Source organism: Serinus canaria, chromosome Z (assembly GCF_022539315.1).
Source record: "Serinus canaria isolate serCan28SL12 chromosome Z, serCan2020, whole genome shotgun sequence".
NCBI lineage: Eukaryota > Metazoa > Chordata > Aves > Passeriformes > Fringillidae > Serinus > Serinus canaria.
The window spans coordinates 62,474,360-62,499,891 of NC_066343.1; the positions used below are offsets into that span (position 1 = coordinate 62,474,360).

General features: G+C 41.3%; 1 protein-coding gene across 8 annotated transcripts; it reads left to right on the top strand.

Moving 5' to 3' along the window:
- Positions 1 to 1,152: 1,152 nt before the first annotated feature.
- On the top strand, positions 1,153 to 24,439 carry C6 (complement C6). Of its 8 annotated transcripts, none has more exons than XM_050986565.1 (19): positions 1,153 to 1,340; positions 1,593 to 1,647; positions 2,831 to 3,016; positions 3,821 to 3,977; positions 6,205 to 6,403; positions 6,969 to 7,110; positions 7,954 to 8,092; positions 10,016 to 10,216; positions 11,861 to 12,101; positions 12,791 to 12,913; positions 13,902 to 14,068; positions 14,975 to 15,200; positions 16,363 to 16,534; positions 17,436 to 17,547; positions 17,980 to 18,112; positions 19,100 to 19,291; positions 19,811 to 19,901; positions 21,353 to 21,594; positions 23,517 to 24,439. In XM_050986565.1, the coding sequence occupies exons 3-19, from the start codon at positions 2,853 to 2,855 to the stop codon at positions 23,696 to 23,698; spliced, it is 2,883 nt and encodes a 960-aa protein (XP_050842522.1). In that variant the 5' UTR covers positions 1,153 to 1,340; positions 1,593 to 1,647; positions 2,831 to 2,852; the 3' UTR covers positions 23,699 to 24,439. The 8 variants fall into 8 exon arrangements, with proteins under 8 accessions (XP_050842522.1, XP_050842523.1, XP_050842520.1 ...); XM_050986563.1 differs by having other exon boundaries at positions 1,154 to 1,340; positions 1,552 to 1,647; positions 2,724 to 3,016; XM_050986562.1 differs by having other exon boundaries at positions 1,154 to 1,340; positions 2,724 to 3,016.
- The last annotated feature ends 1,093 nt before the right edge of the window (positions 24,440 to 25,532 follow it).

The window sequence follows — 25,532 nt, forward strand, 5'->3', positions numbered from 1 at the left end:
AAAAAAACCCTTTCAACTAGAAGGTTTTAGCCATCTGCATTATGTACTGTGAACACTGACTTGCAGCTCACATCTGTGGTTTGTAACTGCAAGGCTGGGAGAAACCAGGCATCTCTTGGGGTCCCACTGGGGCTGCCCTCAGTGAGCTGAGAGTGCTGAGGTTTAGACGATGTTCTCTGGAGGGTAGAACACAGTATTTTTCACATAACCTGAAAAATCCCACCCAGTAGCAATGATAGAGCCAGTGATGACTATTTTGATTTCCTATGACAAGTTTACACAATGTAATAAGAATCTGGCACAACATCACTTTGCTAATTTTGTGCTCAAGTTGTGTAACAACAATTCTTGGCAAGCTCAGAATTAAAAGAAAAATCTGCAAAGGCAACTGGAAAATAAAGCTATGCAGGAAATGCTGAGGTTTTTTTTTTTTTTTCCAAGGATATAGATGACTTTGGATCTCAACAAATTGGGAAATAAGTTTTGAGGACTCTGACATCTTGGCATATTTCTGCCAGTCCAGTGGAATCAAGGGGATTCAAGGCAGAATTGCCCTCTGTGTGGAATCCTTGCTAGGTATTTGGGAGGTGAGGGATTCTATTTTATATTGTGCTGACTTTTTTAGAGCAAACTACTTCCTTGTTTTGTACTTGCCATTGCTGTTTCTGCTCTGCATGTGTGTATTCTCCCATTTACCATTTCAATCCCTGCCTTGGCACCTCAGCTGTGAGGTGGTGTCCGTGCTGCAGGACAGAGGCTCACAGTCCTTGTCTGCTGGCAGTACTTGCCCAGGGTCAGAGAACAGATCTCGCCATTGGGGGCAAAAGGCAAACAAATGTATTTGGACTTTTGCTTTCTCTGGGAGCCTCTCTTTGGTGGAGATGGTGTAGAAGCAGACAGCTATTTGCCTTAGCCTGGACTCTGTCTCCTGGTTCCTTGTGAAAGCAGTAATGAGTTACAAGCATGAGCCTTCTTACCAAATTCTCACTCTCTTGCAGTCGGACTGAAGGCAGAGAGGTTGTGCAGCTCTCTGGGGCAGCACAAGGAGACCTGCAGTGCATTGAGCTGCTGTGGCCTAATGCAAATGTACTTTGATTCCTCTTGGCTCATTCTGGGCAGCTGCATTTGTACACAGAGGGGGTTCTCCACACTTCTGTAGAACACATCTCCCTGGGGGTGCAGGTGCAGAGGCCATTTCGTTCTGACCACTCCTGCCACCAGATCAATTTACCGTCATTAAAACATAACCAAACCAAACAAAGCCTCTGGCCTTTCATTTGAAAGGCTGCAGCAAACCACACCAGAGTGGCATGAGTCTGCAACGTATGCTGACTTTTCAGGTAACAATCTTACAGTAACTTAGAAAGGAGGACTTTTTTCTTTCGGCTGGCTTCAATGCACACAGGTTACAAGATCTATGGAAAAGTGTTCTCTGTTTCTTTAAAATGTTAATTACTCTCTCATGGGTTAATATTTATATGGCTTCTGATGCACTGTTGGGTTGGTGTTTTTCTTCACTGATGAGAATAAAGAATGTTTCCCTATGTACAGCACAGTGACGGAATAAAGCAAGTTACTGCTTTGTTGTGTAGGGCTTAATCTCTTTTTCCAAGCTGGCATTGTTGGCGCAAGAAGCCTGGAAATCAGGTAAGGAAAAAGAAAATATCTCTTCTCTTCACTGGCAAGACTGCTACTTCCTCTATCTTATCATATTTTGTATTCAATTATACTTAAATATCTCTGAAAGGCTTTTTCATTCATAAGCTTTCCATGTAAAAAGTGCTGCAAGTTCCCATTGCACAACAGTGTAAAGACCTACTGCCTTTCTTTCCTAAGGGAGGAAGCAATGGTTGGATTTGATGCAATTTCATTTTTTTCAGCAAAGTATAAAAATCATAATTGCATGTGTGGCTAAAAACCTTAAAGAAAAAAACAATTGCACAATTAATTTCAATTTTTTGAAACTAAGTATTTTGGAGTATTTTTTGAAACAGATACTTTGTTTTTTAAATGAGCTACTGAATTTGGGGGGGATTTTTGAGGTAAACCAAATTCATAATGGTCTACTGTAACAGCCTATCAAATTTAATGTTGATTCAAGGTTATTATGAGGTTTGCATTTTTTAATTAATGTGGATTTTTTCTGGATTTTTTTTTTATTTACCAAGTATTATTACTTCCTAAACACTGCCTGTAACCTTCTGTCTCAGCAAATAAAGTTTGATTGATGACTGGAGCGAGAAGCAGGCTAGATGTTTCTTTTCCTACTGCGGGTGGAAAATTCAGATGAGCTTTGAAAACTGATGGTTTGCAGTTTCAACAGGCTAGTCAAAAATTTGAGAAGGGACAATTCACTGCAATAAAATGTTTATGCAAAGGGTGTTTATAGGCATGTGAAAATTAATTGGTAATAGGCTAATAGATGGGGCTGCCTAGTCTTAAGGTCCTGTTTGTTGTTTTACATATGTATAGGAAGAACTCTCATATTTTTATTCCTATTTCTTGAAAATATATTTGGGGATACTTCAAAGCAGTGAAGAACAATAACAGATCTTTTTTTGTCACATTCAAAGTAATTTATAAGCAAATTCTGAAACAGAAATAATGTTCAATTGTGTTAGTACTCCTGATAAATAAGTGGCCAAAACCCATTGAGACTTCTGGTTCTCAAAGTATTGACTGAATTACTGCTATGTCTATCATGTGTGATTCTCCCTTTCTAGGTGCCCTGCTTAGCGCCTTTGTATTTTGAAGCAGATTTATAGATTTTGCATTTTAGAAGAGTCATCTCTGTAACAACTGTGGCATAACTAAGTGATTGTTCCTTGAGCTTTTGCTGCTTTTGCTGTGTGATGTACATGGACACCTTTGCCATGGGCATGACTGTGCCAACGCTCCTGGTCCTGCTGAGCCTGGTGATTGGGAGCAGCGAGGGGTGCTACTGTGAACATTACCCATGGGGGTCGTGGTCTGCCTGCTCACAGACCTGCAATTTTGGCACACAGACCAGGCACAGGTAAGGCTAAACTATCTCACTACTTCTGTGTTTCTTTTCTGTGAAAATAACACTTCTGGAGAGTGGCACCCATGTCCAAAGCTCCACCTTCCACAAGACATATAGAAAAACTGTCACTCTCAAGTGTTTATCAGATAAATAGGTCATCTTTTATTGCAATGCTTTAAAATTACAAAATTTATTATCTAGAACATTTCTGCCCTTGAGGCAGGGAGGGAAGGAGAGGGCTGAAATTAAATGATCCTTGAGATCCCTCCCAACTCAGACCATTTTAATCCTAGAAGCCAGTGCCTCCAAACAAACCAATATCTGCTAAGAGATGTAATGAGGGGAGGACAGCTAGGTCCTACAGTGGCCTTGCTGGCAGCGTGCTTTGGGTGTTCAGACCCTGCAGACACATGGGGCTCTGGGGGCCCTGCACTGGCACAATGCCACAGGAAGAGAAAGCTCCAAATTTCCTTCCTGCACCATTAGTTTTATGACAACAGATGATGTCTAATAAAGATTCAGCAGCATCAAATTTGATGCAGCACTGTGGTATAATCTAAACTTGTGAGAAATCCCCTCTTTTCCTCCTGGCTCTGTCTGTAGCTATCCTCTGGGGTATCTGAAGTGACATGAATCAAAAAGAATTGCTCTTTAAACTTAAGGCATATTTGGATTTTTCATGTAATCAACGTAATGTGAATTATTTCTCAGGGTTTCTTAGTTGGGTTCAAGTAATTTTGTCAGACTTCACCCACAAGTAGAGAACACTTACAGTCTGTCTACTCTTTCCTAGCATTTTTTTAAAATTTTTTTTAGGCAAATAAGGATGGATGAATATTATAGCCAAAACTTCTGTGACCAGTTGTGCACAAAGCAAGAATCTCGTACATGTAACCAGCAAACATGTCCTATCAACTGTCAGCTTGGAGATTTTGGCCCTTGGTCAGAATGTGACCCTTGTGTTAAAAAACAAGTAGGTAGAAAATGCATTATATGGGCTAAATGCAAGAAATTATGCTAAGGAGATCTCCTTGTTTCAACTTTACAGCAATTAATCTGGAAAATGAGACTTTAAGTTAACAAGGGAAATTGGTTATGAATTATGCAGTAAGAGGTGGAGAGAACAAGTTAAAATAAGCAGATCAAACCAGAAAGGGGTTTTATAGAATAAAGCCATTTATGAGACTGCTTTTGATGCTTATCATAAACTTGCTTCAAAGTTTCCACTGCCATAGTTAAAGTTGAATTTTTCACATAAAGAATCAACTAAACTGTAAAGTGTTAATGTCAGTGTAAGCAGGAGAAAGAATCTTTGCTTATCCATAACATTCTGTATGTTCTAAAAGAAAAGAAAAATAGAATCTTAAAAAGAGTCAACAAATCCTAAGTGCTGATGGCTAGAAATTCTCAGGCTGTATCTTACACTGAGAGTCAGGATCAGTTGGAGATTGCTGTAAAGAAATACAGAGCACCATTCCCTGAACCTTCATAGCATGTACAAATCTCTGCACCTCCACAAGTAGATGTGCTAATATCTGTGGGACAAACACCCAGGATGGTGCTTTTTCCTCTTGGGCTTTTCTCTGTTGATGATGGTACACTTAGAAGTGAGACAGTAGAGGGGAAAGAAATGAAAAATCAGGTTTTAAGCAAACTTGACCTAAACAAACCAAGGGCTGTCAAATGTAAGATTGCAGAGGATAGAGGGAAGTGACAGCAGATTGTGTGGGGTAATTGTATGGCTGGTGGGTATGAGCTTTGAAGGTGACCGTGAGAGCAGCTCTGAGGTTCTGTACAGACACAGCCCTGCATGTACCCCTTGGTTTCAGAAATCCATGCCTGAAAAGGAACCCTGAAAAATCTGTCAGACATCATAAGTATATCTTTACATATATATCTAACTTTCTGATGCCCAAAAAGGGTGGGAAGACACACAAAAGCTGTTTTACGTGTGAGAGGTGAACCAGCCTGTGGGGCTGCAAGTAGGATGGGCAGTATGAGAGCAAAATCAGGAGACCCAGTGAGACACTGGAGACAGAAAGCTTCAAGAGGTGAAAGGGAGTGTTCCTCTCAACTGGACTGATTTCAATATCCTCTTATAAGTCCGAGTTTCTTACCTTATATTATTATATAAATGTATTAATTTTTACTAATTTTAAGTATTGATGCAACAAAAAGGTGCTTTTGTGGACTGTGGTGCATTTTCCCGTACTAACTATAAAGATCATTGCTTTTGTCATTTATAAATAGGAATAGCCAACAGAATGAATGGAGGGCCTAGCTTACAGTGTAAGAGTGAAGACTAGTGTAAGCAAGTTCCCATTGATGGGGAGGGAGAAGGATGTAGAAGCTCTGACAAATAATATAGTGAATGTTATGGAACTAAAATGGAGTGTAAGGAATGGTTCTCATGAGCTTGAAAACTTTTTGGTGTTGCTCTTTGCACTCTCCCATCAGAGTCACTTGTTACTGATTTTCACTAGAATCTTCCTGCCCTGTTTGTCCCCAGAGTCTATATACAGGGAGGGAAGTGTGCAAGGGACCGTACTTTTCCAGTGGGAAAAATTCTTAGAGGAGAAACTGTTCAGGCACACGTAGACATGTCTCATCAGAAGTCCTGTGAAGTGGAGTGGAAAATATATCTGAAGTGGTTTATCTGTCACCCTCCAACTTTACTGCTTTGTGTGGAGGGTGCTGCCTCAGGGAAAGAAAACTCAATGAGCTCCCAGAAACTTTCAAGAAAAGCTTTTTTGTCCTCTCAAGTCATCCAGTTCTCCTCAGACAACGGGTCCCACATTAAGAGTCAAGCCAGCTGGGTTGTCACTGTCAGGGTTTTTCTAATTCAACAGAGATGGTAAAGAACAGGAAAAATCTCTGTAAGCCTGTTCTCGCATAATTTCCTACTGTATATATTGAAGATACAGGGATGGAATGTCTGATTCCTTTGGTGATGTAGACCAGGTAGTCTGCAGTTTAATCATTTATGCTACAGGACTAATCTTGGGTACCAGTTCCTTGCCTGCCTCACCTGGGCTGATGGCGCGGTAGAATGGAAGGACAAGAATGACCGATTATTTTCTTCAGGGCTGTGGTTCTGATAAAGCTTCAGCAGCACTGACTTGTGTGGCTCTGCCTGGGGTGGGACTTAGCTACAAATAGCTCACAAAAGCAGCCCTGGCTTTGTTTCTTCTGCCTTTCAGTTCCGTACCCGCCCTCTCCTGCGACCATCCCAGTTTGGGGGGCAGGCCTGTACGGAGCCACTGGTGGATTCCCGTCCATGTTTCCCAGCCAAGCTCTGCAACATTGTGGAAGTTGACTGCAAGAATAAATTTCGGTGTGAGAGTGGTAATGATAATCCCCATTGTGTAACTGCAGCATTACCATTTAGGCAAATTTTAGGTACTGAGACAAAAATCCATACATTCCGTGCATAAATTCCAGGGAAAATGGACCAGGGAGAAAAGTTTATGTGATGATTTTATATGTATTAGTAACAGTTTATCTTTTCAGTTTCTTCTATAAGTAATTAAAATGCAGTCCCTAGCCAAGGGTGTCACTATGATCATGATAGCTGGACAGTAGCACTGTTCCAATTATATTTCTTTGCACAAATTTTTCATATACAGACATAACTGTACAGTTTGTCTGAACATCAATTCTCACTATTCTTATTAGGTTTGTGGCTATTTCTTTTTTGCTTCAATTCAAATATACCTGATTAAGCTTAATAATTTTATCCGCATATCCTTTTGCCAAACTTAAAATTAAGCCTTTGCAGATTTGAAACAAGGCAAAACTCACAGAACTGAAATAATAGTTTCTTAATTGGGATAATCCTGGCTTTATACTAATTCAGTGTTAACATCTATGGCAAGCTCTCACCTTTGCAAGGGAAAAAGGCATGGTTGCCCTTTTCTGCATTTAGACATGATGAACCTTTCCTGCTGCTGTTTCTCGGGTGCAGGTCGCTGTATTCCAAAAACACTGGAATGTAATGGAGAAAATGACTGTGGCGACAACTCTGATGAAAGAAACTGTGGAAGGAAAAAGACTGTGTGTAACCGAAAGTATGAGAGCATCCCAGGTGTGCAATTAATAGGCAGTGGGTAAGCCAATTCTGCTAATCTGTTTGTAAGCTTTAGTTGTTACCTCACTAATTTACATGAACAAAATAATTCCCAGTAAGCATGTGAGAGCATTCATTAAAGCATATAATCTCTCAAATTAAAACTGGCACGAAATGATAAAAATACAACAAAAGAATTAGACAAGGACTGGCCTGCTGCATCTTCCAGTCCTGTTCTGCTCTGCTGGTAGACCAGATGAAGAGGTGTCAAGGAACACTGTCCCCAAGTGATTTGCTCTGTCCCAGAGCAACCAGAGCATGTATGGGCAATTTCCAGCTCATGGAATTACCTACCTGTACATCGTGCCAAGTGCTTCAGAAATTCAGAGGATACTCCTCTACAGATGTTTTGTCTGTGTGACATTTCAGAGGATACCAACTCCTTCCACACTATTAATTAAAGCAATATAAAGACTAAACATGGGATGCCTGTGCCTAGCAGGCATTGCATTTTTTAATTTAATTTTGAACTCAGTGTGGTCCAGTAACATCACTTATGGTAGAAATAGAGAACCAGTAGTTCATTTTCCTAGAACATTTTTAGGCTCTCCACTTAAGACTGACTGCCTTATGCTGACTTTGGGGTTATCAGTAAGGTTAGGCACTGCTGTAAAGTAGGAAACTGGATTATGCTGCTGCATATTTCAGGTGAATTAGAGTGAATGAGAAGTTCTTGTAATTCCTTTCAAGTCAGCAACAAGACCCAGATGCTCATGCTCTCAGTCGAATCTCCAGTACCTCACTGCAGCTGTATACCATGACATGTTTGAAGTCCATACATCTTTCTGGAATCGTTTAATCTCTGGAAATAAATTTTTGTTAGATTTCACATTCTCGCAGGAGAGAGCCGAGGGGAAGTTCTTGGCAACTCATTCAATGGAGGACGATGCACCACAGTGAAGCACAATGAGACAAGGAAGTTGTATCGTGTTCCTGCCAATCTGGAGGCTGTCAGCTTTCAGGTACTCTCAAGCAGCAGCTCCCAGCTGTAAAACCCTTGCTGTAATCACAATCCAAATTAGTGTTAAGTAGTACGGTGTGTTTTAGAATAAAATTTCTCAACCTGGTAAGGCTTGAACATGCTTCAGTTGATGTGTGGAAATGGGATAAATGTTCATGCTCTACTCATGCTTTTCAGATCTGTGTTAACTCTGCACCATATAGCAGAGTCAATACGATTGATTTGAGCTTCTCCTGCTTCCAGTGGCTGCAGCCTTATTTTGTTCCAACTTGGTACCAAGGCCCTTCTCCCAGCCAGACATCATCTAGGCAGAGGGTTGTTCAACTCCAAAGCTTAGTCCAGCATCACTTCTGTGTACTTGAAGAACCAATGGCTGCAGCTTCTGACTCCAGCTTCCTTCCTGTCACCTGCAGCTTCAGGATCCAGTTCCTCCCTGAGCCATTTCAACCCCTCAGTCCTGCCCGTTCCCTGCCCAGCCTCTCCACAGTGCAGCAAGGAAAGGAGGCAGGCACTGAGCCTGGAAAGCAGGAGGACAAAATACACACAGCCTGGAGAGGAGGCTTACAGGACAGGCTGGGAAATGGCCAAAATGAACCTGGAGTGTATCTTATTAAAAAAATCTAAAGAACCACCATACCTCCTTTATGGACACTAGCATTCAGAAAATGCTTTGAATACCATGGTTGGGGCACAACATCTGGCAGTGTACATATGAGCAGGACCTGTTTGAAGCCATAGATGCTTCATGGGGAAGAAAGGAATGCAGGATGTGAAAAAAGCTCAACTAATGGATGAAAACTGATGATTTTTGCCAGTGGTGTTGTGAGATTTTAGGATTCCTTTAACATAGGTAACTGAAAAAAGGATACCCTGCTACATTCCTCAGAAAGTGCAATTGAATTGGCCATGACATTTAGGATTTATCAACAATGGTGAAAAATTGCTGTCTGAAGAAATATTCAGAGGGGAAAACCAACCTTTGGTTTGCCCAGGTCTCTTTATAGCCAGTAAAGTTCATTAAATAACTGATGTCCATTTGCACAACTGTTAAACTTACCTTTAGGAGTGCATCTTTATCTTTTAACATTTAGAGCAGCTTCTCATATAAAAGGGTTACTGGATTGGGCCTTCTTGGAACTCCAGTCTATTTTCCTGCAAAAGCATAGGTCTTCTTGAAAAATGGAAGGTGGGGGGGAAAATGGGCCACTTTATTTCCCAAAATTCTTAACAACCCTATTAAGCAAATGGGTCTAGAGGAGGGGAAAAAAATCTCATTTTTCAAAAACACACAGGAACTTTACAAAATTTTGGGAAATAAGTAATTTCTGATCTGATTGGTGCTTTTCTGAACACCACCACTGGAGGTTTACCAACTCAATCAGCAGGTTTGCTCAAAATTCCTCTTCATCTGCCTTTAATTCATCATGCAGTATAGGTGCTAACAGTCCAAGCATACTCTAAGACTCCTGTGGAATTCTGTTCATTCTTCTACCTGGAAATTGAAAATAAAGGTCAGAAAGCACCAAACTCTGTCTTGTACAATATAGAATCCATGAGGTTGGGAAGTAGTCATGATGTGGACAACATGTACGTCTGGAATTCTTTTAAAAGTATGTTGGAACTTGTTGAAAAACATTCCTGAGGTTTAGGGCCCAGGGGTGATAAGCTTTAGAAGAAAGTGCTACATGCTTTTTTGTGGTTGTTTTATAAACAACTATTAGTAAGTCTGGTTCTTAGTTTGTATTCATTTTGCCTCAGCCTTTCTCAGTCTCATCTTTTTTGTGTAGCTCACTTTCACATCTCAAATAAGCAAGGCATATTTTTTCCATTAAAAAACATCAAAAAATCAATAATTCTCTGCTTAATAGTTTTCTGTTTCATATTATCATTTATGCAAATGCATTTTGCTTTACTGAATTGCCAGGTAACAGAAGAAGAGGATGATGTAACATCAGATTTCTACAAAGATTTAACTCCCCTGAGTCACAGTGCTTCTGACAGTAGTTCATCCACTCGTAGTGGTAAACATTCTTCTGGTATCCCATTTTTATTCTCAAAAAAGACACGGGTCCGGGTTACATCATCTTCCTCCTTCAAGAAAGCTATTGAAGCCTCGTATGAAAAGGTAATTTAATGTTGCCTTCAGTTTCTTTCTTTCTGCTGATTTGTGTCTACTCATTTCAGAACTGATTTGCCAAAGGCTACTTTCCCTATCAAGACATTGACCCACTAGAATTAGCTATTGAAAAAATCCTCTTCTGATACTACACATTCCTGGTTGCATACCTTTGGTAATGCATCATGGTTTTATGTATTTAATACATAAAAGATGGGCTTATTCCATTTTTAAAAAGCATAGATTTGACACTGTCATATTGGGTAAGCCACTCCTTCCCCTATCCTAATTATAGATTAAAGGGCATAATACCTAACAGCAGCAGACAACTCAAAAAATAAAGGAAGCACACTAAAAAATGTTATACATATGCAGGCACTGGGTATGAATCTACATAACTTTTTTATTTGGTAACTAACTTGCATATTGGAGTTTCACGTTGGAGTCTCAAATGCCAAGATGCATTTGGTCATAAAAATAATCTCAGAAATAGCACACCCACAGAGAAGTTTCTCAGAACAGATAGCATTTTTCCCATAAGATTCTGTGCTTTCAAAACAAATGAATACTGGTAGGGTAATAGATTATGCATTTTTATAACTTAATGGCAGTAAATGATGGGCTGTTGTTTGCACTTCTGCATGGGAAAGGCTATAGGACAGAATGAAGCTAAGGCCTGTTGAAACCCAGGAGTTCTAATGCAATTACAGTGAAACTTTTGTGGAAATAGTCTTAAGATTTCCTATGATGGAAGTTTGCTGCAGGCCTTGCTCACTTAAGGTTAAGCAACTTTATTGCCTGAACAGACCATTGCTTCTAGCTTGAATGCAACTCTCCTGAAGTTCCAGCTGCTGGAAACCTGCTCACTTTCATGCCCATGTACACAAATCAGGCGGCTCTCCTGCACAATTGGCAAGTTTATTTTGGGAGAACAGTGGGTTCTTACTGGCTTAAGCCCAGACCAGAGCTAATGATGAAAATGTTAAACTTCCAACAGAAAAGTTATTCTGCACATACATTGGTTTTCAGCATTGTTGTCATGGAAGGTGGTGAGGTTGCCCAGAAAAGCTGTGGATACCCCATCCCTGGGAGTGTTCAAGGCTGGGTTTGATGGGGCTTTGAGCAACCTGGTCCAGTGGAAGTTGATTCTGCCCACAGCAGTGGTGTTGAGCCAAGGTGGTCTTTAAGTCCCTTCCAACCCAAACCATTCCATGATTCTGTGAAATCACAGAAACCCAGGAATAACTTAGCGTGGTGTTAGCTAAAGATGACACAGTTAAAAATCCTTTCCTAATGAATCCACAGCAAGACTATTACCTTGAGTCTTCCTTGTGTTATCAACTGTATCAGACAGGAAGCCTCTATTTTTATCTCTGTCTCCATAAATTGTATTACTGAGTGTTTGTAGGTAGATGTGTGCTTGTGTGTGTTTGAGAGACCTACAAGACAATTTGCAACACTTCCTTATATAGTGAAAAAGAAGGCTATATTGATCACTTAAAAGGAGAGAGGGATTTTCCTGTGCTTTGGGACATCTTAATCAGACCTATGTATTAAAATATGTATGAATAAGATATTAATACTCTTGGCTCCTCTAGTTTCTGCACTTACCTCCCTCTGAAGGTGCTAAGACTCCTCTTTTCTTATTTCTAGAATTCCAACTTTATTAGAGTCCATAAAGTAATTTCTGTTGCAAACATCACAATGAAACAGTCAGATCTGCAGCTGTCAGACATCTTTCTAAAAGCACTTAACCAGCTGCCCCTGGAGTACAACTATGCTTTATACAGCAGAATATTTGATGACTTTGGCACTCATTACTACACCTCTGGGAAGATGGGTGGTTCCTATGATATTCTTTACCAGTATAGCTCTGAGGAACTGCAGAACTCGGGTATGTAATTTTTAACAAGAAAATATCATTATTTGTTTAACAGCTTTTCTAATCCCTGTTTTTAGGTCTTACACCACAGAGTAAGTTCTCCAAGAGCAAAAAATTCTTTAGACTCTCACAGACTCATTAATTACTCACATTGCTTACATATAGAGCAAGAAGAATTTTTTGCTCTACACTGCATTTGAAAAGTTCAGGAGATTCCTTATTTGGTAAATGTCACTGTGTTCAGTGAAACCACTTAAGACCTTCAGACCAAGACCAGGTGCCACCAGCAAGAGTTGTTCCAGTTGTTCCTATAGCATGGTACTGAAGTCTGAGAGGTATAAGGGGTACTTTTTGGGATGCAGTCAATAAAGTCGATGGTCTGGATTAGAAATTACTTTAACATTTTCCCATGAGTGCTAGACTCTCAAAATGAAAAGACACCGCAAAAATGGAAATCTAAAATTAAAAGCTGTGATTTTTAATGCCACTGCTGTTACTTGCATGGGCATGGGAGGGTAGCTGAAGCATGCCTCTGTCCAACCCTGAACGTGGGACAGCACATGCCTGTTGTAGTGAAGTCTCCAGTGGTGGATGAGGAGCATGGGAAGCTGCTAGCTCACCTCAGTGTGGGAGCCAGGGGCTTGGTGCCTGCCATGTATCATGGTTGTGCTGATAAAGATGCTGCTCTGTGGTGTTTCTAGGCCTGTCAGCTGAGGAATCAACAGAGTGTGTCCGAACAGAAACAACCAGGCGTGTGTTCTTCAGGAAGAAAAAGAAAGTCAGTACCAGATGCACCACAAACAGGATGACTGTGACACATGAAGGTGACCATGACGAGAACAGGGCCATGTCCTGTTACTTACTCTGAGAGATACCATTTCCCTCAGCTGCCCCAGGTGACCTCTCAGCTTTGTTGAACTACAGATGCTCTTCTACCACTGTCAGAGCAGCCAATGTTTCGTTGTCTGGCTCTGATGCAAGCACTGAAATCATATTCTCATTTGCAAAAGAAATTATGATGTGGGTGTGCTATTTCTCTGCTCTGGAGTGCCATCACTGGGGATCTGGTATCACTGGCCCTCCAGCTGGTCACAGATCTGCCAAATATTACCCCTCACACTGGGTCCAGGGCCAGGATTGCTGAACTGAAAAATGAGAAAAGCTAGAAATCTGTGTCTATGACTCAGTCCCTGATCTTCTTTAAGGGTTGCTCAGAGATCATTGAGAGAGCTGGGCTGCAATAACACACTCCCTGACTTTCCCTTCCCACCTTCCTCATGCCAGGCAGACATTTAGGTAACATGGTGCCAGAAATGTGCATCGGAAACTGCAGAGGCTGGCACATTTTCCATGAGAATGGCAAGAGTCATGTTCTGACTCACTAAGGATAGGAATTTCATCACTTCCACCATATTTTTGTCCTCAGTAGTTGATTAGTATCTTTTACTTGGATGTTTTCAGCCAGGACTAAACCTGCCATGCTGTGTGTTCTAGAGGTATCCTCCTACCATGCTGTGTGCTCTAGAGGAGGCTACTGCGTCCACTGCATTTTCCACTACTGTCTTACACCCTGGGTATCCCCAAGGCTCAGGTCTCAAACACTTTAATTTGGAATATTATCACAGGATTCTGTCAGAGCAGGCAGGGATTGTTCTTCTGAGCTTTGACTTCATGATTTCAAGGATAGTTTCAAAAAAGTAATCTTAGTATATTCTTTAATATCCTTTTATACTTTTTCTTATAGTTGTGTTGTCACATACACTGTCTTTGGAAGCCTTTGTCTGAAAATACTATGATGAAATCATCTTTCAGGTTCCATTTTGGAGTCAGCTGAACGATCAATTTCCCTGGTAAAAGGTGGCAGGTCAGAGTTTGCAGCAGCTCTGGCCTGGGAGAAAAAGGGGGCTTTTCCAGGACACAGAGTGTTCACAGACTGGCTGGAATCAACAAAGGACAATCCTGTGGTGATTGACTTTGAGGTAAGAGAAGAACAAGAAAAACACTGAGATAACAAAGACTAACTGCTCTTCATAGAGCTGTGCAGATTATTCTTTCCTGTAAACAGGGATGATGATGTGTGTGATATCAATGTACATAAATATGGGCATAACATAAACATTCAGAACTTTTATTAGGACAGCTTCTTATGTATATTGGTTTATAGGGCACACTGGTTTTGGATTGTCCATGGACAGTGGGATTAAGAGTGAGGAATGTGAATTACTTGCTCTGGCACCAGCAGGAGCTCAGGCATAGGCAGGGGTTAGTTACTGTGCAGGAAAACAGTGTATGGTGTCATTCCCTTGTCAGGCCTATGTTGCAAAGTGTGTCACAAAGCTAAACTGAAATAAAAGAGCAATGCCCTCTCTCTTTGTCCTTCTCCTTTAGTGCAGTGTGCCAGTGCTGCTGTGAGCACACTGAGCTCTCTCCCTCCCCAGCTGGTACAGCAGCTGCTCAGCAGCACTTGAGGCAAACAGCAAAACCTGTCTGAAGGCATCATCCACTGAGGGATGGGATTCCATCCTGCTGCATCTGCTGAACTCCTGAAGGCAACACAGGGAGAGGCACATGTCTCACGTGACAGGGTCTGGATGCAATCAAGCCCTGCATCACACAGTGATGTGGTAGAGAGCATCCTGAATTTAGGACATAGTATCCCACTTGGTTGATTCTCCCCTGGCTCACAGAGTCCTAAACTGGGCACATAAAAGCATTATGAACAGGGTAACTTACACACATAGCACTGCTGTCCTCCTTTAAAACATCCATCATTCCCACGGGATACAGCCTCCTGTGTAGGCTCTAGCTCCATTAAAATACTCTGTCTGCCCCGGTGAGGGCCCTGCTGTGTTTCTGTTCCTGCTGACTGAACAGCTCTCTGCCAGGTGTCCCCCATCGTGGAGCTGGTGAGGAACGTGCCGTGCGCGGTGACCAAGCGCCGCCACCTGCGGAGGGCCCTGCGGGAGCAGGCGGGCGCACTGGACCCGTGCCGCTGCGCGCCGTGCCCCAACAACGGCAGGCCCGTGCTCTCGGGGACTCGCTGCCTCTGCCTGTGCCCGGCCGGCACCTACGGCGACCACTGCCAGACGCGGGCTCCGGGTCACACTTCAGGTACTGGGGCCATGGCGGCGGCCCTCAAATCTGGGCCGTCCGGTGTCTCGTTGTCGGGGCTGATCTGCCGTAACCTGCCCTTACTAAATCCACATCCCCGCATGGTGATGTTCAAAAAGCATAAGAATGAATGTAGGGATTACAAGTAAAAAAATAGCCATGACTCCAAAGACAGTGTAAGACATGGTAAAATATTCCTTAGCTACATAATTAAGGTAATCTGGAATGAGCTATTTGCAATAAGGATGAAGCTGAGATCAAAGATAATTGATGCAGAAAATTAATAAACCCATAGCTTAACATTTCTAGTTTTCCTTATAGCCTATTATGCTTAAGGCTGAATGGCTAATGAACATTAAAATTGTTGATTACAGTTTAGAAATCGTCATAAGGAGAGAGAACATAATCACCATTCTGGAAAATTTAAAGAGCAATTTAATGCAAAAACATTTTTGAATTAAATTTGCACTAGTGCCATACCTAAGGGAAACAAAGGAGACATTATACGTATTTATATTCCCCAATCAAATGGGAATGTAAGTTAAAGTCACTCAGGCAGACACAGTTCTCATTATCTGACCCTGATGGAGGAGAATTTTGAAAGAAAAAACAACCGAAGACAGAGATGGATACAGACAGTCTATTGCATGCAGAAAAGAAAGGGTGTGCGTGGAACAAAATTATGCATGTTGCATGCTGGTACAGACAATAGATGCCAGGGGTTAAGAAAAAACAGTAATAGTAATGTTTTAATGTAACTGGCATAGGATGTAGATTCGGGGTTTAGACATGGTGCTAGAACTCAGATTTATTTAAAAACTCATTAAATAATGAACTGGTAAGCACCATGAAAACACACATCTCTGTGAGTGCAATAAAAGTATAAAATATGCTGCTTCTGAGTTTTAATGTTACTTGCAGCCAAAAATAGAAAGATAAATGTTTTTTGGGGATTTGTAAAGCAGCTGGAATTTGAGTAGACACCTTTTGGAAAACTTTATGTTCCAGATGCAATCTATTCCCTTAGCCTTAACAATTTTAAATTTTCTGAAAATTGCTAATATGAATTTACCATCATCCCTCTCTTACATGGCCTTAAAAGAAATATGGTGTATGGTACCGGTCTGCCAATAAAAGATGGTGTCTCTTTTATTCCTTGCAGTTGCTGTTGATGGCCGATGGAGTTGCTGGTCTGAATGGAGTCCATGCAATGCTTCCTTCAAAAAAAGAAGGACCCGGGAATGCAATAACCCCTCTCCAATGAACGGTGGGAAGCCGTGTGAAGGGCAGCGGGAAGAAGAGGAGGACTGTTATGTCTCTGTGTTCACAGACAGGTAAGAAGATCAAAAGATCTCCTTAGTCATGGGATAGTTAAGGAGCGGTCCAGAGTGGCTCTGTGACTACCAAGGAAAAATAGCAGACAGTTTTCCCCTCTGAATTTCTTTGGTGGAGCATAGAAAAGGCAAACTCTGAAAATCTCTGCGATTTGCTTCACATTTGGATTTATTAATTTTTTATTCCTAGAAAATTGCTCATTAGTTGCACACTAAAGTATGCCTGTAGATCTTGTATGATGCTTTGCATGGCTTCATTTCCAAACCCAAGGAAAAAAATTTCCTTCTCTTCATTGGAGTTCACAGTTTCTATTTTTTTCCATATCCCCTCTTTTCTTAGAGGTTTAGATCTGAACTCAGTCACAGAGAGAATGAAGCTACCAAGTTTCTCAGATTTCCATTTCACGTATGACTGATGTACCTTTTTAGTAACTTCAAATCCTAACCCCAGACTGGCTCAGTTTTTTTCATCTTCAAGCCCAAGGCTTCAGGCTTTTTTTTTCTCTCCAGAGTGAATAGGAGAGGATTACAAGCAGTGTGCTCCACAGTTCTTTGTTACTCAGTTACCACGAGAGACCAGCCACATTTAACCACTACCTGGGGGCAACAGGAATAATGTGGATTATCTGGAGATTTCCTTTTATGTTGTTCTTTGCTGTGTCTTTTTCTTGCTGTACAAAACATTTAATTAATTATGTTTATAGATGCATTTAGCACTTTTTTACTGCCCTCATGCTCTCCCCCCTATCAACCTGCAGTTTTATCCACCATCTTTTATTTAACAGAATAAAATTATAGGGAGAGGATGACACAACACACTTGCAACTCTCCTGACATTCTGCCATTGTCATTGGCGAGATGAATGCTTAAGACAGTCTTACAGCAAATTTTCACTTTTCAGAGGTGCTCCTTGTATAAATGATGATGAAGCCAAGAGAGAGGAGAATGTCTTGATTGGTGAACCAGAGTCTGGATGTTCTAGGCCAGACCCACCAGAATACGGCTTTATCAGGGTGAGCATGAAAAATAATACAGAAGCAAAGTGTAGTAGTAGGGAAATTTTGCAGCTTCCCTGCTGTATGTGCCTGCTATCCAGTCTAGCTACTGTGCTAGTGAAAGTGCTGTGTTTCAAGGAATGCTGCAGGACTCTAGCCCACCACACTACACCAGCAACTGAAGAAAAGTCAAGGTAAAATTCATTTCAAGTGGTCCTTGAATCCTTGTTTGGTAACCATGACATCAGTTACTGCAACTGGAAAAAGTTGTCATTATATTGGTGAGTCGATGACTCATATTTCAGAATAGGAAATGCATGCATTCATTACATCTTATCAGGATTTTGCTATTGTTTCCTTTGACAATGCCCAGTCTCGTTACCATAGATCCTTGCAGAACTTTTTGGTGTGGGTTTCTTAATTTTTTTTTTTTAATTTTTTTTTCTTTAGAATGAAAAGAACCAATATGCTGTTGGAGAGGAAGTTGAAATCGCTTGTGTGAGTGGGCATAGCCTCATTGGCTATCAGTACCTTCGGTGTCTGCCAGATCAAACCTGGACACAGCAACATGTTGAGTGCCAGCGTAAGAATGAGAAAATGAAAAAATGCACAGCAACAAAATAGAAGGGGAAGAAAATATACAAAAAAGATTTTATTAAAGGTTTCTTAAAAACAAATCTCTAGCATATCTGAAAAGATAGCATTTTAAGAAGGTATTTAATGTAGACGTGGCAAAAACATCATGAGTCACTACATCATTCCTCTTTCAATTCAGAAGTGTTACTATTATGTGCTTTGTAAGGAAATTGTAATATGCAGTGCATTAGAAAATCCTCGGATGCTGCAAGATCCTTCTCTTTTCTAGTTTTAAATAGCTTTAACAAAAGGACTCACCTTTTGTTTTCAGACTTACATAGCTATCTTTAGGCTGATGCAGTTATGAAGAAGAAATCATTCCTGCAGAAATTTGTCTAGTATCTTTTATATTAAATGGTAATGTGATAGATAATGGGTTTCTAACCATGACCTCCCAAGCTGCCTTGAAAATCTCTACTATAAATCAATGCCTTGAAGGATTTACAAGTCAGTTAAGAATTAAGGATCAGAATTGGTCTGTGTTTGCTAACAGAGAGATTTTAGTAAAAAATAAAAACTTGGTATAATTTCATCGATTTAATCTTCATTTTAACAAAATGAAGTACCTGAATATACTTAAGAGTTTTCTATTGCCATTGACTTTCTTCCAATTACAAAAGAAAAATTAAATATGCTGTTAAATGCCATTCTTACTATTTTTAAACAGCAAAATTAAATTACTTATATTAGCATACATTAGAAACATTTTGTCATTATTTAGTTATTACTTGAAAAATATTTAGACTATGACAATGCACTGAAAAGTTCTAAACTTAATTATGTTAAATTTTTATTAGTTTTGAATGTCAGACAAATGTTCAGTATTACTGAGTGTCTTTATAGGGTTCTTCAGATAAAGCATTATGACTTTCTGTAAATATCCACAGAGCATTAAACCAACAAGAATTATGCCTTTTTTTATTGTTTGTTACAGCCTCAGTATGCCTCAGGCCACCAATATCTGACAGTGTCACAATTTCCCCATTTAAGCAACAGTACAACATTGGTGAAACAATGAAGCTGAGCTGCCAAGCTGGGTTTATAGTCACTGGTCACACAAAGTATACCTGTGGGAAAGACCTGTCCTGGATACCTCCTATTATGAGGTCTGTTACATGTGAAAAAGGTTAGTATGCCTGCAGATGCTTACTGCTTCCATATTGCTGGTATTAACAGTACTGTTTATTTCAGCTAGCTAGAACTAGGAGGCTGATGACTGGGTTTAAGACATATAGCAGCTGTTCATTAATTTTAGTTTTCCTTTGTGTCTCCCATGGTGACAGAATTTCAGCTCTAAACTTCTGCATAAAGTTCAGAATTTTTGGATGCAATGTACTGTAAACTTTAATAATGAAGTTGAGACACTGAAACTGTTTGCTTAAATTCAAATCAAACCAAACCCAACTGCATTAACAAGCGTTAATGAAAGCAAAGTAGGAAAATGCTTTCTATTGAAACTTTAGCTGCTCTTGTTATTTTCCAGTGATTTTTACAAAGACTGATGAAAATTGTAGCATGCCAGCCAGGGAGCTTTTCAAAAGAGAAACTTAGTACAAATAGAAATAAATCCATTTTAGCTTTTATGGTAGGAATATATTTCTGTTCACTCCTTACTAGTTACAGTAGTTCTCACTTGATGTTTCAGATGTGCTAACCAAAATGAGAGGTATTTGCAGTCCAGGACAAAAGCAGGTTGGATCTCAGTGTGTTTGTATGTCTCCAGAAGAAGATTGTGGGTAAGTGCTGTAATTAGAAATCAAAGTTTCTTTAAACATAGACCAAGAGGCCATTGTGATACCGAACAGGAAGAGAGGAAAAGACAACTGCAAATCAAGACTACTCTTGTTCAGATATTAGCTAGCTGTTCCTCTGTATTCGAATTACAGTTCTGTTTGAGGCCTATGAAATAAATGAACAATCACAGAATCCCAGAATGGGTCAGGTTGGAGGGGTCCCCAGTGGTCTCCTGGCCCAACCTCTCTGCTCAGCAGGGCTATCCCAGAGCACAAGATTGTGTCCAGACAGTGCTTGGGTGTCTCCAGTGAGGGAGACTCCATGACCTCTCTGTGCATCCCTCTTGCACCCACAGTAATCCACTTCTTCCTCATATTCACATGGAATTTCCTGTGCACCCCTCACTGCCCGTTGCCTCTTGTCCCATTGCTCGGCAGCAGCGAGCAGAGCCCGGTCCCTGCTCTGACCCCTCCCTGCAGACACTGACAGACACTGATGGGGGCCCCTCTCAGTTATCTCTTCTCAAGGCTGAACAGGCCCAGCTTCTACAGCTTTTTCTCCTAATAGAGATACTCCAGTCCCTTGATCATCTTTGTAACCCTCCATTGGACCGCCTCCAGGAGTTCCATGACTCTGTTTTGCTGAGAAGCCCAGAACTGGACGCAGCTCTCCACATGTGCCTCACCATGGCTGAGTTGATATGCAGGGTCACCTCCCATAATCTGTAGGCAACACTCTCTCTAATGAGCCTAATTACATTACTGCAATGAGACATCACAGCATATGCTTTTAATCTACACTGCTGTCTGCTCCTGGAGACCCCTGGAAACTTTGGAAACAGACTCCTGGAAACTCCTGGAAACTCTTCTCTTTATTTCTCTAAAGTCATCACCGTGCACAAGGAGCATGCAAGAACTATGATCTCTAAGGTTCCTTCCAATCCAAACCATTCTGTGATTTTATGATCCTCTTTTTGGAAAATGACTAAGCTCCACAAAATGATGCTGCTTGGAAATGCATGCACCTTCTAGGAATGAATTCACTCAGTAACCGAGTGCAATTCAGAAAGAAGGAAACTACAAGCCACATGACTGTTTTTGCCTGTCCTTGGTCCCAAGACACCTGTGTGTCAGAGAGAGTTGCACACACAGGGATGCATTAACTCAGAAAAGCTACCCAGGCCCAGTGGAAATTTCACATCCTTGTGGAGGTAATACCTCTCCTTTTTTCTGTACAGACACATGTCCTTCACCTCCCAATGGTTGGACAGGACCAAAGCTTCCCCATCTCACAGCACTTGTTTTATCAGGTCCAGGTCCTGCAGTAGCTAGGGCAGCCTTAGGTCTTCAGGTGAATCTCCAGCCTGGTCATGGCTTTGCTGTATGTACTGTTTAAAAGTATGGACTTCTTCCATAGCCTGTTAAAATAATTTTTCTTTTCTTCCTTTGGGTAGCCACTATTCAGAAGACATCTGTGTGCTACATGCTGTTTCTGAACAGAATGTGACCAAGCCCAGCTGTCAGTACTCAGCTGAAATGTGCCTTGGAGTGCAGTCATTTCATTTCTTGCATGCTGGCCCTTGCCATGGTAATTCCAACCTAGACTGGGCTATTGAGAGGGCAAAGCTCTCTACAAATAGCTTGAAGAAAGTGCCCTGTGGCTATGACACCTGCTATGACTGGGAAGATTGTCAAGGTATGACTTCTAAATGGTGAGATTCAGCCATCCCTTTGGATCTAAAAGTAAAATGTGCTGACATTCACTGCTCCAAGAACAGGATTTACAGATATCATGGTCCCTCTGGGCACACAGAATGTGAAAGTGTGGTCAGTTCTGTGTCCCTGCTACCTAGGATTACACTTAGATATGTGCTTTTTCCCTTTACTCAACAACTAGTGTAGTGTTGTTACTTCCCATTAGAAAGGCACAAGAGGAACTTGGAAATTAAGACAGCTTTTTCAGGAGAATTAACATTTGAATCTTTAATCACAAAAATAATATTTTCACCCATTCCTTGTAAGGCTACTAGCTCCTAGTCCTAGTTTGTACTTCAGGAATTAATTTGGGCCACACCCTCTATAACATATAATTAAATGGTGAAATTAAATCACGATACTACTTCAAAAGCAAGACCGGGGTCATTAGGCTTAATAGGATTTTAATGGTAAAATTTGCAAATATTCATATGTGAAAACTGTGTTTATCAAGAGTTTTAATGAACTAGCTAAGCTGGTAAAAAAACATAAGAGGATTATTTTCTAAACAATATTGTGCAGCTTGGCTATTTACTGTGTAACCAGGTGATAAGAGCAGTAAGTTATTCTGTAAAAGTCTGAGGTGCTAACTGGCTCTGCTCATATCAAGTGTTTTCCAGGTAAAGGCTGAGTGACAGACATGCTCACTCTGTCCCTTGCTGCCAGAGACAAATCTGATTCTTATCACACCTGGTCTACATAATGATAAATAAAGCAACAGCTGTGCAGCAATCCTAAGCTTCTGTTTTGAAGATGCAAGATTTCTGCAGCAGAGAATTTGAAGTAAATATGGCTGCAAAATTACTGCATGACCTGTTGTCCCTTGTAGGCTCAAGCAGAGGGGATGACCAGGTGTGTCCATCAATGGACATGCTCTGGTGGAACCCCTAGGTACCATGAGCTGGCTCCTGGAGAAAAGGTGGTAATTTTTTTAAAATTAGTTATTCCAGAGCCTCTAAGAAGCCTAGTTCTGCTTCCACAGTGCAAGTTTCTTCAAGCTGGATCTTGTGCTAGCACTTCAGTGTTTTTCTCTTGAAAGCCTACAGAGAAGCTCTGTTCAGAAAAGTAAGAGAAAGAGGAGAAAAATATATGAAGATTAGTTGTCAGTGTCGTGCTCTAGAGATTAGAACTGGACTTTTTACCATATCCACAGAAGTCCACTTTTCATGAGTGTGCTCAAACACTTATGTGCACTTAAATGAATGGTTTTTTTTTCCTGAACGTGATTAGTTGGTATCAACAAAGGGACAGAACATGCTGCAGAGAAGATACTGCAGTACCATGAAAGAAGCTAAATGGAGGAAAGCACACATTTTTCATGCTTTAAAAAACTGAAGGCAGAAACTCTGCCTAGGGAGTTTCTGGGAAAGAATATAAAGAGTCAGAACCTGATTAGATCAGAAATAGGTAATGAAATAACCAGCAGGACTGAGCTTTACCACAGGCCAGCAGTAGGTAGCTTAGTATTCATAAAGTGAGCTTTAATGAAATAGGAGCTGACACAATATGGAGCTTAAGACTCCATTTCATAGCAAGATTGTGTTCAAGGATAATTGGCAAAAGAAAGTCAACTTAATATATTTTTGTTTAGAAGAAAGGTCAGGGAAAGCCAGTGGATAAAAACAGTTAGATCAATTCTGCTTTTGTATGGGCCATTTCTGAAAAAAACTGTTATTTAAAGCTGATTATACCTCTATTCCTAATATCCAGCCATCCAGTGGATGCACTACAGGCTTTTCATAACTAATATATCACAAACATCCACTAGTGTTTTTCCCTGTTGGACTTTGAAATGTCATCAAAGTATAAAATCTGGTTTTCGTCATCTCATTCGCTGCTATATTTCCACACATTCATTCCCAGATACAAAGACCCAGTGCTCCTGCCTGATGCCTTACCAGTGCCCCAAAGGAGAAATCCGCCCTCACTGCATCCAAATGGAGACGACAGGGAGGAGGAGGACAGTCAGTCATTGCATGCTGGCAGCCATGAAGTGTGCTGGCATCAAACTGCAGGTGCTGGAGCAGGGAAGCTGCCCACCATAACCCATTTGCTCTCTGCACACACCGTGATCATTGCATCAAATGCAAACTGAGCCACCCACAGAAACGCTTGGTTGGTTATGAAAGGATAAGTGGATCAAAACAAAAGGATGTGAAAAAAAAAATCCAGCTCATTTAACAGCTTTCTGGGAGAAGGATGGCAGTGACTTTTTTCTGTCGGAAAACGACCTGGGCTCAGGGATGTAAGGGACAACTTGTCATTGCTGGCACCTCTGGGGATGTGCAGAGGAAGGGAGGGGAACAAATGGAAAGGGAGAAAAAGAAATATTGCCTTTGGTCTCCCCTAGAGCTGGATGAGACTTTTCCTTTCCTCAGCCATTTGTTGTTTTGTCCTTGTGCTTGTGACTGCTGTTCACTCTTGTCTCACTGTCTGAGCACCTGCTGTATCACACAGGCAGAGAGAACAAGCACTTCAGCACCACTTCCAACATCAAATGGGGAAGGGGTAGCAAGAAGCTACCTGCAGTGACAGTACAAATGGAAGGAGCAATACCAAACACTGAAAACCACAATTATGCCATGAGTGCATAGTCATCAAAATGATGTGATTTTTAATTGGAGTAGCTGAAGGGAGCAGGTATTTGCTTTCTGTGTTTGTTCACTGGGTTTCAGCTTTAGGCAGAAAGCCTGAAGCCTAAAGCTTGGAGAATTCCTATGGTACCCCTCAACATGAATTAAGAATGTTTGTACTTTAAATATAAAATAAACATTTAATGAACAGTGCACTGGGCATAGTCCTACTGCAATGTGTGGTTCTACTTGGAGTGGTTGTACTTGGAGTCTGCAGAAATACATCACAACCAGATCTCTTGCATATACCTGCATCAGCATCAAACCTGAAAGCAATTGTATGGGGCACCTCAGCCCAGCCATGGACCATGCCCCCAGCTTTCCTTGGTCACAAGTCATTACTTCTGAGCAGTTGCAACTAGAATTTTCTCTTCAGCTCTCAGAATTTCACAAATCTGAATATAAATCTGCCTTTTAAGAAGGGGAAAACTGAACTCCTCTTCTTTACCAACAGACATTAGAACAATGACAATCAGGAAAAAAGCCCCACAGATTTATAAAAAAGAATCACCGAATTTGCTGGGCTGAAAAGGACCCATATGGATCATCAAAGTCCAACTGGCACTGCACAGGACACCCCAAGAATCACACCATATGCCTGAGAGCATTGTCAAAATGCTTCTTGGACTCAGATAGCTTGATGCTGGGACCGCTGCCCTGAGGAGCCTGTTCCAGTGCCCAACCACCCTCTGGATGAAGAACCTTCTAACAATCAACCTAAACTTCCCCTGATACAACTCCAGGCCATTCCCTCTGGTCCTGTCACTGTCACCGCAGAGCAGATATCAGTGAGTGCCCCTCCTCTTACCTTCATGAGGGATTTGTAGCTGCAGTGAGGTCTCCCCTCAGCCTCCTCCAGGCTGAACAGACCAAGTGCCCTCAGCTACTCCTTGTATAGCCTCCCCTCCAGACCCTTCACCATCCTTGTTGCCCTCCTTCAGACATTCTCTAATAGTTTAATGTCTTTTTTATGTTGTGGCACCCAAAAATGCCCCCAGCACCCAAGGTGAGGTCATCCCAGAGCAGAGCAGAGCAGAGCAGGACAATCCCCTCCCTTGCCTGGCTGGTGATGCTGTCCCTGATGCGCCCAGGACAGGGTTGACCCTCCTGGCTGCCAGGGCACTGCTGGCTCGTGTTCAACTTGCCATGGACCAGGACCCCCAGGTCTCTTTCCATGACACTGCTTTCCAGCCTCTCATATCCTAGGCTGTCCATACATCTGAATTGCCCTGTCTCAGGTGTGGAA